General features: G+C 31.0%; 2 protein-coding genes and 1 long non-coding RNA gene across 3 annotated transcripts; 2 read left to right on the plus strand and 1 right to left on the minus strand.

The window, feature by feature from the left end:
- The first annotated feature begins 4,959 nt into the window (after nt 1–4,959).
- On the plus strand, nt 4,960–9,008 carry LOC125597215 (putative uncharacterized protein DDB_G0282133). Its single transcript, XM_048771981.1, has 8 exons — nt 4,960–5,149; nt 5,238–5,435; nt 5,828–5,904; nt 6,225–7,559; nt 7,656–7,919; nt 8,016–8,279; nt 8,376–8,639; nt 8,736–9,008. Exons 1-8 carry the CDS (start codon nt 4,960–4,962, stop codon nt 9,006–9,008), a joined length of 2,865 nt encoding a protein of 954 aa, XP_048627938.1.
- Nucleotides 9,009–9,115: 107 nt separating this feature from the next.
- Nucleotides 9,116–9,646, plus strand: LOC125597219. Its single transcript, XR_007331569.1, has 3 exons — nt 9,116–9,202; nt 9,368–9,454; nt 9,558–9,646. It is a non-coding gene; the product is annotated as an uncharacterized LOC125597219 (long non-coding RNA).
- Nucleotides 9,647–10,711: 1,065 nt separating this feature from the next.
- LOC106382771 (BAG family molecular chaperone regulator 2) lies at nt 10,712–12,465 on the minus strand. Its single transcript, XM_048771985.1, has 4 exons — nt 12,093–12,465; nt 11,727–11,983; nt 11,496–11,642; nt 10,712–11,286 (listed from the first exon to the last, which is right to left on the minus strand). Exons 1-4 carry the CDS (start codon nt 12,271–12,273, stop codon nt 10,978–10,980), a joined length of 894 nt encoding a protein of 297 aa, XP_048627942.1. The 5' UTR covers nt 12,274–12,465; the 3' UTR covers nt 10,712–10,977.
- Between the last annotated feature and the right edge of the window lie 1,180 nt (nt 12,466–13,645).

Consider the following 13,645-nt stretch of genomic DNA (forward strand, 5'->3'; position numbering starts at 1 on the left):
ATCACTTTTGCCACATTTTCACAAGATGTGTTACAAGGGAGTGCTTAAGTATCCAGGTTCACGAACAGAAGAACCATCCTCTTAGTGCATCATCGTTGATGGAGCTCTTTCCACATAGAGAGAGAGAGGATGATAGCTCATATTTCCAACCCAAGCAAACACAAAATCATAATCATTGCTAAACTTATAGCCTTTCTGAGATTACAAAAAAGGTAATTCAACTTTGAGAAGAAAGGAAGCACGTCATGGTGCAATGATAACCCTTTGAGAAGAGAAGAAGAAGACAAAGAAGATAATGCCGAAGACGAAGAAGCTGTGATGAAAGCTAGAGCTGTCGATGATTGGAAGGATTATAATCCATGTGGTGCATGTAACCAAAAACCCACAACTTGTGACTTAGAAGATTATAGACTGATATTTAACACTTTGTTTCATCTCCAATCTTCGAATCTTTGAACTTTTTGGGTTTTGGAGAGACAAACCAACTACCATTAAAGCACAGTTGTTGTTATACAAGTTATGTGACCTCTAATACATCTTTTCTTTCTTTATTTTTTTCTCATACATATTTTCATATTTTACTTTGTGTAGTTACACGACAACGAGTTTAATATAAAATAAAAAACTAATGTTCTTCAAGCAGAGCTCCATCTTCTTTTTTTTTTTTTCATTTTGATGATGTTCCTTTTCTCAGTACGGATTCACTTTAATAGATTCGTCATTTTCACATATATGTTTTCTTACATTTTCTTCAGATATACTAATCAATTCTTCTTATTAGTGTACCTTCTCCAAGAATAATTTTATTTTAAATATTTTTTAATTTAAAATTTAAGGTTTAAAATGTTTCTATACGCTAAGCCCTAAATCTAACTTAATGTTTTATTATTCTATTATAATCCTTATTATTGATCTAATTCTATTAAAATTCTATATTTATAAATAATAAAATATACCTTAAAATGTATAACAAAAAATATTTGTGTTACATCATGATAAATAAAATTTTGAAAAGACAAACTAAAAAATAAATTACATGTTAAAAGGTAAAAGGTAAAAAGATATGTGAACATGTAAACACATATTCATCATATTCACACATACTCATGTACGACAACAATATCAAAATTAAAAGTTATGTTAATATCATAAGATGTAATAAGGATAATAAAAAGTTGATTTGTATCAAGAAATTAAAAAAAAATACTCAAGTAATACTTTTCATGTAAATAATATTGTGTTTTGTAAAAAGAATATGTAGAAGCTTAAACTTAAATATAGATGTGAAATATTTATAGTTTCTTTTGGTCATAATTTTTAACATACAATTAATTATTTATTAAAAAACAAAGTTAGTTACCTATAAGAAAATAATAAGAGTACTTTTATAATTTTCTTTCAATTAGGCTTTGAAAAATTAATATTGTTTATTTTAAAGTTAGTTTTTCTTCATGTTTTTATTAAATAATTTACTGTACTCGTAGGATTTTACAATTCGTTTTTGGTTTAACATTTTTTTTGTTAAAACTTAATATTTACCTTTTATAATTCTCTATCTTTAGTATCTTTTAAAACAAACATTATAATAAAAATGATAATAATAATACTAATAAGACTATTAAATAATATTTATAATTAATTTTTAAGAAAATTTGTTTATTATTTTAGTATATTTATTTTGATTATGAAATAGTTTAACACATATCACATTTTTAAATATATAACTGACATGTGTCACAATCATCTAATTAGCAATTTTGAAGAACCAATCTCAATATAATCTTTTATTATTATATTTTGATTAAAAGTTTAGAAAAGGAAAATTATATTAAATAAATTATTTTCAAATCTATCTTTTAGGATTTAAAAAAGGAAATTTTCTGAAAATATTACTACTATATATTTTTTTAAAAATTGTTTTAGTAGTAAATAATTTTTAAAAGTAGTTTTTTTCAAAATTCGTTTTTATTATCTTATTATATATTTTTAATCATTATATATTTAAAAACATGTCACAGTAATTAGAAGGAAAATTATTATCAAATAATCTTTTGCAATTATCTTTTGATTAGGATTTTAAAAACGAAATTACTATTAAATAATATTTATAATTACTTTTTAGTAAAATTTGTTTTTGTTAATATCTTAGTAGATATATTTTTAATTATGAGATAGAGTAACACATGTCACAATCTTAAAATATATAATTATTTTGTGTCGAGATCATATTAATTAGTAATTTTGAAGAATGAAATTTTATATAATAAGATATATATTGGGAACCTTAGCTAGATTGGGTTACTGTCCTAATGTTCATATGAAAAAAAAAAACATAATTTAAATGGCATGCGCATGTATAAATTTTCATATAACCTTCAACACTTCTGTAAGAATCTCACATGATATCAGTTTCAAAAAAAAAAAGAATCTCACATGATATGAAAACAAGGTCTTACATGTTTGCAGGGAAAGTATGTGTTCTTTCTTCCTCATATTACTTTTTCATTCTTGTTTGGGGGATTGCAGGACTTCAAATATTTCATTATGTACACTTTGAATAATATATAACTCAGTAACCAGGCATATCAAGCAGATATATAATATAGTTACCTATATATACAATTACCCAACATAAGTTATAATCTAAATAATTTTCTTCTCAAAATGTAGTTTATTCGAATCTATCGACTGGTTTGAAACAAAAATATTATTTATTTTTATTATGTAACAATTTTGATAAATACCTTTGTTCAGCAAAGAATAAAAAATTCTTACAAAAACTCGTCCAACTCAAATACGCATACAGGTATGTACATATAATATATTCACCCATGCATGTATTTCTCATATTTTAATTGTTTAATTTGTAGATACATCATTTGGGGAGATTACAGTAATGACAGCAAATGATTCCTCTGAAGCAGTATATCCAGGCTTAGAGGTCAATGCAACAACATTGATATTGTAATCAACGATTATGATATCCCTGGTTTGAATGGTTTGCAACTTAAAAAGAAGATTAAAGAAGAATTTGGAAATCTACCTGTTATTGGTAAGGGTTTTCCATCCCACTTATCGAACGTTAATTATTATTTTTTCATATCAACAAGTTATTATATATATAATGATATTTTTTTAAGAAAATAGCTGATAATTAGAAATATAACTTTTTACTGTCCTCATTGCTTAGTTTTTAACCTTTTACTGATTTGCTTTGCACGGGCTAAGAGCATCTCCAAAGGCACTCTATTTTTTCCTCTATAATTTACACTAAAATAGAGTAACTCTATTATAGAGTTAAATTTGCTCCAATGGTTCACTCTATAATAGAGTTACTCTATAATAGAGTGAAATATAGAGTATTCTTGTTTTTTCACTCTATATTTGGAGTAAAAAAATAGTATTACTCTATATTTCACTCTATTATAGAGTAACTCTATTATAGAGTGAACCATTGGAGCAAATTCAACTCTATAATAGAGTTACTCTATTTTAGAGTGAAATATAGAGGAAATTATAGAATGTGATTGGAGATGGTCTAACATGTTTGGTTATAGACTCTGTTTCTTTTCACCCCATTTTTAATCAATTTACGGAAACACACAAAAATAACGTCTATTTAAAATTAGTCATATAGACATCCCTATAATAATAATAAAAGAAGCATTGCGCGATGACAACCAGAGCTTGACAAATTATCAGTAAAATTTGAAGCAAAAATCAAAATGTGATATTCGTAAAAAATGAAACAAATCACAAATATTATTTTCTAAAAAAGTGGATATCCGATCCGATTTGTATATTTATAGATATATAATGTATTGTATATACAAACTACTATTATATCTATACATATTTTATGATATAATTTGATTAATTTTTATTTTAAATTGTTTTTTCAAATTTCTTTTGTTTATTGCATATCTAATTTAATTTTATATTGAGTCAAATGTTAACATATGAGTTTTCTTATTAGGCTTGTTAATATTGAATTTTGCTCACAATTTATGTTAAAAATGTTAATATGATATTATTATTTTATTTAATTGATATTTTAAAAAATTTTATTTAATTTTAATGTTATATTTTATTTTTTTATTTAAAAATATATATAATTAACGGATTGAATCGTATAATCCGCAACTATTTAAAAAAAACTCCGGATATCAAGAAGTTTTGGATCGAAACGAATCACAAATGTAAATATTCATTTGGGACGGATCGAATCATGAATAATGCAAATTTTTCGGATATCCACCCCTTATCCAGGCCTAATGACAAGGCAACAAGATAACCATTGCTTGTAATTATTTTAGGTGATTAATATAATTGTATGTCCCTCAATAGAAAGAGATGATATGATGTTGACAAAGAAACAAAAGAAATTTTACTTGTGACTATTTTTGAGATATATTATTAAATTTCATTGCTCAAAATTACCTGTATTTTTTTTGATAAATATTTTCCAAATCTTTGCTCAATAAAAAATAATATAAATATAAAGATATATATATATATATATATATATTAAAAATCTAAAATGAGAAGTATTCATTTCCTATTTAAAAGGGACCTGTTTTTAGAAAATATATAGGGACTACTATAAAATGAGAAAATAAATCAAAATCTTCTTTATATGTATATATGTAACACTTAATGACAGCTAAGGTAAACCAATACTATCCTTTTAAATATGACATATATATAATATATATAAACATAACAATGCAATAAGAAAATCTTGCAAAGAAAAACTAATTATCAAAGATCACAGGTCAGTGTTGATAAGAAGAAGAAAACAACACTATAAGCCACTAATTGATATGCAATATCTTAAACATCGTCGTTGGTTAATTTGTTCTTAAATTGTTTTTCTTATAGTCTCAGTTGATGATGCTAACAAGCTCCTTTCCGACTTTTGTCTGTGTTTGATTGATTTCTACAGTGATTTCAGCAAACATGGAAAATGAAATTGAGCAAGAAAGGTTATCCTGTGGAGCACCGTGCTTCGTAAGAAAACCGATCAAACCAAACGATCCCAACAACATGTGGAAGCATGCTCTAGACCGCAGAATTAACGGTAAATTCATATCAATCACTGACGCATATGATAGGAACAATAATAACAATCTCATTGTTACTCCTTCCTGTAGTCTTCTTACTATATGATTCAAGATATGTTTTGTTATCTATCTATATATTACATGTGATGTAACTTACATGTGAAAACTATACAGATGGTTCAATCCAGGACGATACAGATGGTTCAATCCAGGACGATACAGATGGTTCAGAGAAAATCCAGGAGAAAACTTCAAGTAGCGATCCATGTGATGGAGATTCTTCATTAAAGAAGACTAAAAGGGTTACGATCAAATGGACGTCAGCCCTTGAAAATGAATTTTTCATGGCCATTGAACACATTGGCCTTCATAGTAAGTACTTAAAGTTTTAAGCTTATATTTACACGTTAGATTTGTTTTCATTATTAGTTGTGTTCACTGAATCTACTATCGTATGGAAATAATAATAGTTTTATGTATTGATAAACTACATTTCAGATAGTGAATAATGACCACAAATTTTCTTCTTTTTTTTGAATGAAAATGACCACAAATTTTCACTTACACAGTTATATTTTTAATTTATTTTATTAGTTTATAAAGATAATAATAATAAGATTGTTGCCCGTAAAGTTAAAATGAAATTTATATCGTTATACTCAACTGTAAACAAAACTCTCGTTTTCTAATTGCATTTTCAAAGTATCTGGAGGTTTATGTACTAATGTTCTGTCTTTTGCTTCGTGTTTGATATAATTTTGAAGAGGCCACGCCTAAGAGGATTTTAAAATTCATGGACCAGAAATCCCTGACGAGAGCACACATAGCCAGCAAACTACAGGTTCGATCATCTATCAAACTGCTTTTAGAACCATATGCCATTTAATCGTAGTTCACAGCACAACAAATCAAAATGCTAATATTGCTGAATCAAATATCATACATAAAGAAGTAGATATAGCGGGGTTAACTTTGTTTAACGTATATTCAAGGTATAACAAACCCTAATATGCTTCATTTTTACTACTGTCCCCGACTCTGAATAGTATACACCATCACAATACATCAATAGTAGATTCAATGGACGCTGTCTGATGATATAACTAGATTTTTGTAATCAAATCTTAATTTTATAATACTGCAACTGTTGACACTACACAGAAGTACCGACGAAACTTGAAAAGAGATGAAGATCAAAGAATGAAGGACAGAATAGCTATGCACTCAACATTTTCATCAGCAGATGGCTACATCAACCCACAACACTCTTACAACTACAACACAAGGCTAGGCAACAACAATCTTTTCAATGTCCAACCTGGCTATGGTCTCGGTCAAACTAGCTTCATGGGGAACAACAATGCTGGTTTACATGACTCTCTCAACTGTATGAACCGTAGACCCACCTATGATTTGAGCCAAACCGGATCCAAGTTGCTTCCCATGAGAGGCAATCTTGGGTTTCAAAACGGTATGCTGCCTGTAAAAGAGGAATGGAGAAGCATTCCCGGAACATCTCAAGCTCCTAGGTTTGGACAATATGCTACAACAAGCAATGCTTTGGGTATGAACTATAATCCTACTACTGGTACTATGGGCAGTAATAATTACGTTGGGATCAGAGGAGATGAAAATGGAGATTTGGTTGGACTTGGTGGATTAAGAGTTAATGGTAATGGTAATGGCTCTTTCAGTGGAGCAAGGGTTCATGGTACTGGTAGTGGCTCTCTTCAAGGAATGAGCGTTTATGGTAATGGTCATGGGTCGTCTCTTGGTGGAAGAGGAGTTCATGGTACTGGTAATGGCTCTCTTGAACGAATGAGAGTTCCTGGTAATGGTCATGGTACTGGTAATGGCTCTCTAGGTGGAATAAGAGTTCATGGTACTGGTAATGGCTCTCTTGAAAGAATAAGAGTTCCTGGTAATGGTCATGTTACTGGTAATGGTCATGGTACTGGTAATGGCTCTCTTGGTGGAATAAGAATTCATGGTAATAATAATGGAATAAGAATTCATGATACTAGTAATGGCTATGGCTCTTTTGGTGGAGTAAAAGTTCATGGTACTGGTAATAGTAATTTCTCTCCTGATGGAATCATAGTTCATGGTAATAGTAACAGTAATGACTCTCTTGGTGGAATAAGAGTTCATGGTACTGACTCTGTTGGTGGGATAAGAGTTCATGGTACTGATGCTGGCTCTGTAGTTGGAGGAAATGTTCATGGTACTAGTAATGGTAATGGTTTTCTTGGTGTAAATTTTGGCATGAACTGTAACTTCAATAACAACAACATGAGTAACCATGGAAGTTCAACTCCAATGTTTCCTTCTGAATTGTCATCGTTCTTTGGTAATAAGGATCAGTCACAAAACAACTTGATTGCTCAAACTGGTGGTGTGATCCCTGCACTAGAGAAACCCAAAATGTTTAGTGATCACCATGACATCAACGAGGTTTTTTCTGATACAAATAACTCTCAGTTTCATCAGAATCAGGTAGAATGATTAATAACTGATGTCATTTTAGCTTTCCTTTTACTTATCTGAAGGTAATGTTTTGATTCATATATATCTGTTCATGATTTTGAGCAGCATCAAGGTAACCTGGCTGGTGTAAATGTTGGCATGAACTGGAACTTCAATAACAACAACATGAGTAACTATGGAAGTTCAACTCCAACGTTTCCTTCTGCATTGTCATCGTCCTTGGGTAATAAGGATCAGTCACAAAACAACTTGATTGCTCAAACTGGTGGTGTGGTCCCTGCACTAGAGAAACCCAAAATGTTTAGTGATCACCATGACATCAACGAGGTTTTTTCTGATACAAATAACTCTCAGTTTCATCAGAATCAGGTAGAATGATTAATAACTGATGTCATTTTAGCTTTCCTTTTACTTATCTGAAGGTAATGTTTTGATTCATATATATCTGTTCATGATTTTGAGCAGCATCAAGGTAACCTGGCTGGTGTAAATGTTGGCATGAACTGGAACTTCAATAACAACAACATGAGTAACTATGGAAGTTCAACTCCAACGTTTCCTTCTGCATTGTCATCGTCCTTGGGTAATAAGGATCAGTCACAAAACAACTTGATTGCTCAAACTGGTGGTGTGATCCCTGCACTAGAGAAACCCAAAATGTTTAGTGATCACCATGACATCAACGAGGTTTTTTCTGATACAAATAACTCTCAGTTTCATCAGAATCAGGTAGAATGATTAATAACAGATGTCATTTTAGCTTTCCTTTTACTTATCTGAAGGCAATGTTTTGATTCATATATATTTGTTCATGATTTTGAGCAGCATCAAGGTAACCTGGCTGGTGTAAATGTTGGCATGAACTGGAACTTCAATAACAACGACATGAGTAACCATGGAAGTTCAACTCCAACGGTTCCTTCTGCATTGTCATCGTTCTTTGGTAATAAGGATCAGTCACAAAACAACTTGATTTCTCAAACTGGTGGTGTGATCCCTGCACTAGAGAAACCCAAAATGTTTAGTGATCACCATGACATCAACGAGGTTTTTTCTGATACAAATAACTCTCAGTTTCATCAGAATCAGGTAGAATGATTAATAACTGATGTCATTTTAGCTTTCCTTTTACTTATTTGAAGGCAATGTTTTGATTCATATATATATGTTCATGATTTTGAGCAGCATCAAGGTAACCTGGCTGCTGTAAATGTTGGCATGAACTGGAACTCCAATAACAACAACATGAGTAACCATGGAAGTTCAACTCCAATGTTTTCTTCTGCATTGTCATCGTTCTTTGGTAATAAGGATCAGTCACAAAACAACTTGGTTTCTCAAACTGGTGGTGTGATCCCTGCACTAGAGAAACCAAAAATATTTAGTGATCACCATGACATCAACGAGGTTTTTTCTGATACAAATAACTCTCAGTTTCATCAGAATCAGGTAGAATGATTAATAACTGATCATATGATTTTAGCTTTCCTTTTACTTATCTTAAGGCAATGTTTTGATTCATATATATATATATATATATATATATATATATGCATGATTTTGAGCAGCATCAAGGTAACCTGACTGGTGTAAATGTTGAGGCGCCTACTGCTTATCCTCTTGAAGACATTAGCAGTTGGAGTTTCAATGACGTAAGTCATATTTATGTTACTCTCTTTTTTTGTTTATATTTTATTTACTTTTTATCTTTTTCTTATTTTTTACCTTAACTTTATTTACCTTTCGGTTGTGTGTATGTGCATCTATATGATTGAACATTTACTAACCATATAGAACAATGAATTATTTGTTTTAAGGGTACCAATAATGAAGAGATGTTGGACACTCTCGTTGCTAATCTGGAGATGTATTTGCCTACTCAGGACATGAACATTACAAATCAAGTAAACCTGCTTTATATCACTACGAGATCCTTTTGTGTATGTGTGTCTATTATGGATTGAACGTTTCTTAACAATATACACACAATGAATGATTTGATTGAAGGGTAATAATCATGAAGAAATGTTTAACTCTCTTGCTGCTAATCCGGAGATGCACTTTCCTACTCAGGACATGAACATTACAAATCAGGCAAGTCTTGTTTCTATTGCTGAAAGATTCTTTTTGACCTTAGATTGCTTTCATGTAAAAAGACGTGACAAATCATTGATATTTGAAAACTGATTGCATAGGAACATGGTAGTTTAATTTGACCTAATTATTTTGATAGTCTTACTCGAACTTTACACTCTGCAAGAAAAACACGTTATATTTGTGAAAATATTGTGACGAAATGTATTTTTCCAGTTTTCCATTTATACACGTCTTTATCTATTATATTATATTAAATTTACGAAATGTTATATTTGAATTACAGTACACCCAACTTCTTATATCAAATTTATTTACTGTTGTGTGTTTGTATATTTTATAGGATTGTGACGATGAAGACTTCATGGACTATTTGATCGATCCTGACATGAATTGAAAAAGCTCTTTCAGTTTCGCTGACTTGAAAATTTACATTAAGCATTTATAAACAAGTTCGGCCTGGTGCTTTCAATGCTGGGACTATTTGGTTATTTATTTTATTCAAAACTGGGACTATTTGGTTATTTATTTTATATGTTTAATTGGTTGTATTGAAGAACTATGAATATTTCATATATAACTTTCCTATAAAAATATTTGTTTTTATGAAGCTTAGTGCTAAACAAGTCTTCCATATTTTTTTCTCAACAATATACATTATGCGTTTTGAACTCGGGCCGGGTAATGAAACATCTTTAATTACATCAACGATGCTACCAGCTAAAAGCTAGACTACATATCATGACCAAGTCTTAGAGTTATTTAGAGATAGACTTGGGTTATATATTAACTGAAATATGATTGATTACTATAAAATTTCTGTTATATTGCAATGTATTATAGTTTATTATAACGACTGTTTGGAAGTTTATGGTTTGTTTCAACGGTTTGTCCCTATCTATTTAACATAGATTGTCTTGTCATGGACCGTTTCGCATTTGAACTGTCGCTGTTACAAGTTACAACACCACCACATTTACTACTTAGTGTGGCAACTCATAAACATATAGTTCAACACTTGCTTGAATTGTTTTGAGATTCTCAAAAAAAGTTATGAGTTGAGGAACTACATGAATATATCTATTGTAGATTTGTTATTTAAAGAAGAAAATTAGAACATTCTCACGCGACGCGATTAACTTAGGTCTCATTATTGGTTGAAGCTATCCTTAAGGCTATAAGCCTACGACACACGACACAATTAAACCTAAATGTTCAACCACAAAAACATGCACAATTAGAAAGAACAAAAACCCACATATATTACAAAATCTGAAAATATATAATATCTAATATTATCGTGTAAGGCACAGTATATGTATACATACATATACTAATCAAATAATACCCATTTGAATTTTGGATGAAGCGGTTTAACCGTTTTAGCCTCGGCCGCATAGGTGGCATTGGAATCAAACGTTTCCCATCTCGTCGTTATGATAACCGGAGGACCTGGCGATAAGGCCGTGCATTTTCTCGACGTTTCCTCCTCAACTGTCACCACATCTCGTTCCTTGTGTTGTGGTTGTATTTGCGGTTTTAGCTGCGGTTGTGTTTGAGGTTTCAGTTGTGTTTGTGGTTGCATTGAGTTCTTGATCTTCAATGCGTCCAGTGCCTTAACGTACTTCTGTAATCTTTCCTCCTTACATAACATTTATTCGAATCAAGAAAAGGAAAATTGATTATCAGCTGCACAAATAATACTTCACCACATAGTCACACATTTTAGACAAACGTAATATATTAAAAATATAAAACTATATAAATCATATAATAATATCTTGTTATAAATACCAATTTTTCTTTAAACCAAGAAGCTCTATGCTTAGATCCATAGTAATTAACAAGTACCTGCATCTTCTTCTTCAGTTTAATATCTCCATCGACTAGAATCGCATCGAGCTTCACCAACTGATTCATCAACATCTCTAGCAGATTCTCCAGATTCTTCTCTTCAACTTTCACTCCTTTACCAATCACTGCATCAAACGCCGACAGCTAAAATCCAAAAAATAAAATTCAATTTCAATTTACGAGATATTAATTAATTAGTATTGCGGGAAATTTGAAATTCAGTTATACTTTCCCGGCGAGTCTATCGGCTTGGAAGCTAATGTCGGATATTGATTTATTGGCTTTCTCTTTAGCGACAAGTTTACTCATCTCAAGGAAACGTTTCTCCTGAGAAATTGGATCTTCTTTGAGAACCAGTCTCGAACCATCTTTGACACCACAAAGATCAAGAAAGATTTTTGAATCTCTTTCTTTGTCTTTGTATAGAATCTTCATGTCTTCATGATGAACTCCTGTCTTAAAAGACAATCTCTTCTTTAATTCCCCTGTTAAAAATTCAACAACAAATCAAATAAAAAAAACAAGAATATTAATGATAATAATAAGGGCCCCTAATAATAATGATAATTTGGAAAAAAGTTTTTGTTTTGTTACCGAAAGTAGATTGAGAGTTGATACTGATCTCGTGATGGACCGACCCGTATTTGACCCGAACACGGATGACATGTGGTACGTTGGAGCTATCATCTGTTCGTCTCTGTACAACCATTCCACCAGGTCGGAGCTCCCATTCACCGTCGCCGGCGGCGGTTGTTCCAATTGTCATTTTCATCATTTTTGTGTTTTCTGATCGGAAATTCCAAAGTCTAAAGACTTTTTCATAAACAAAAAAAGTACTAAAGAGGGAGAGAGAGGGAAGAAAGAGAAGAGTGAAATGATGAGATGAACTTGATTTGTGAACACGATCAAGAAGAAGAAAGAAGAGTATTAAAGAAGTAAAAAAATGTAAAAAAGAATAAATATTTGTTTTGGTCAAATAAGTAAGGAACTATCTGAACAAAACGGAAGCAAATATACTTTATGTTTTAATAATTTATTTTTATATGCTTCTGGACAGGAACTAATGGAGGAAAAGATGTAAAAATCACAAAAGCATTAAAAACTTGTACAAAAACAAAAAGTGAATAATGTGATTGTTGGTGGTTATGTCTCATTATCAGTCATCACAGAAACATACATAAATGAATATATTGATGACACATACAATATATGTTGCAACCCCACATATTTATTTACTGAATAACAAGTATAACGAAACTAATGTCCCCAACACGTATATTTATTTTTCATCTCTGATAAGTCGTGTTCAACATTTCTGAAGTACAGGTAATCTATTGAAGCAACTGAAACAGTAACTTCTATTACACGTCATCGCTCAGCTCCGACAAACTCTGTAACCTTTAACGTCTATCTTGCAGATCCACATTGTCTCAAACTTTCGTCGGTGACGGTGCGTTGTGTCCTCTCGCCAAGGTCCATGGCAGAACAAACACACACGCGAGCTTTTCTTTGATCTCTCCTAGACAAGACACTGTTGTAGAATAGATACTTGGGTTAAGAGTTTGAGGACACCCTCATTGAGAGTTACCTCAATATGTTTCTAGACAATAAACAAATTAAAAAAATTACAACAAAAAAAAAAGAAATAGAAAGTAGAAAAGTGGGATTGATATCTCATTTTAGATATTCAAAAAACAATTTGAAAAACTTATCACAGATATCAATTTATAATTGAGTTAGCATCTTTTTTGTTTAGAAATTAACTATAATATTAACTTGTTAAAAATATTAATATTATATATGATTAAATACTCCCAAAATTTAACCAAATTGATACTCCTAGTGCTCATGCCCTGACCTTGTTCAAGAACATGAGTCTTTTTAACTGTTGGAGTTGTTACCAGTTCCCCGTGGCTAATGATGGGCCTAAAGTGAAGATTGGGTTATTGAGAAATGGGTTTCATGGGCTTCGCTCATTAAGGAAACTGTAAAAGGCCAGGGCTTCATTTAATATAATATTTTTAAATCGTTGCGTCTATAAAAATTTGAAAGCAAAAAAAAAGTGGATATTTGTCGTAGCCCACTCATTTACAGCTGCAATCATTGGCATTCGGCATAGTAACCTACCATACATGCATCGTAGAAGA

The sequence above is a fragment of the Brassica napus genome, unplaced genomic scaffold (genome assembly GCF_020379485.1).
Source record: "Brassica napus cultivar Da-Ae unplaced genomic scaffold, Da-Ae ScsIHWf_1388;HRSCAF=1968, whole genome shotgun sequence".
Classification (NCBI taxonomy): Eukaryota; Viridiplantae; Streptophyta; class Magnoliopsida; order Brassicales; family Brassicaceae; genus Brassica; species Brassica napus.

Bases quoted from the DNA above. Each gene is read 5' to 3' on its own strand.
- LOC125597215 (XM_048771981.1), top strand. From the start codon at position 4,960: ATGGAAAATGAAATTGAGCAAGAAAGGTTATCCTGTGGAGCACCGTGC. The intron at 5,150-5,237 runs GTAGTCTTCTTA...AAAACTATACAG, and splicing joins TCTCATTGTTACTCCTTCCT to ATGGTTCAATCCAGGACGAT. The intron at 7,920-8,015 runs GTAGAATGATTA...GATTTTGAGCAG, and splicing joins CTCAGTTTCATCAGAATCAG to CATCAAGGTAACCTGGCTGG.
- LOC106382771 (XM_048771985.1), bottom strand. From the start codon at position 12,273: ATGATGAAAATGACAATTGGAACAACCGCCGCCGGCGACGGTGAATGG. The intron at 11,643-11,726 runs GTATAACTGAAT...TTTGGATTTTAG, and splicing joins CCGATAGACTCGCCGGGAAA to CTGTCGGCGTTTGATGCAGT. The intron at 11,287-11,495 runs GTACTTGTTAAT...ATGTTATGTAAG, and splicing joins AACTGAAGAAGAAGATGCAG to GAGGAAAGATTACAGAAGTA.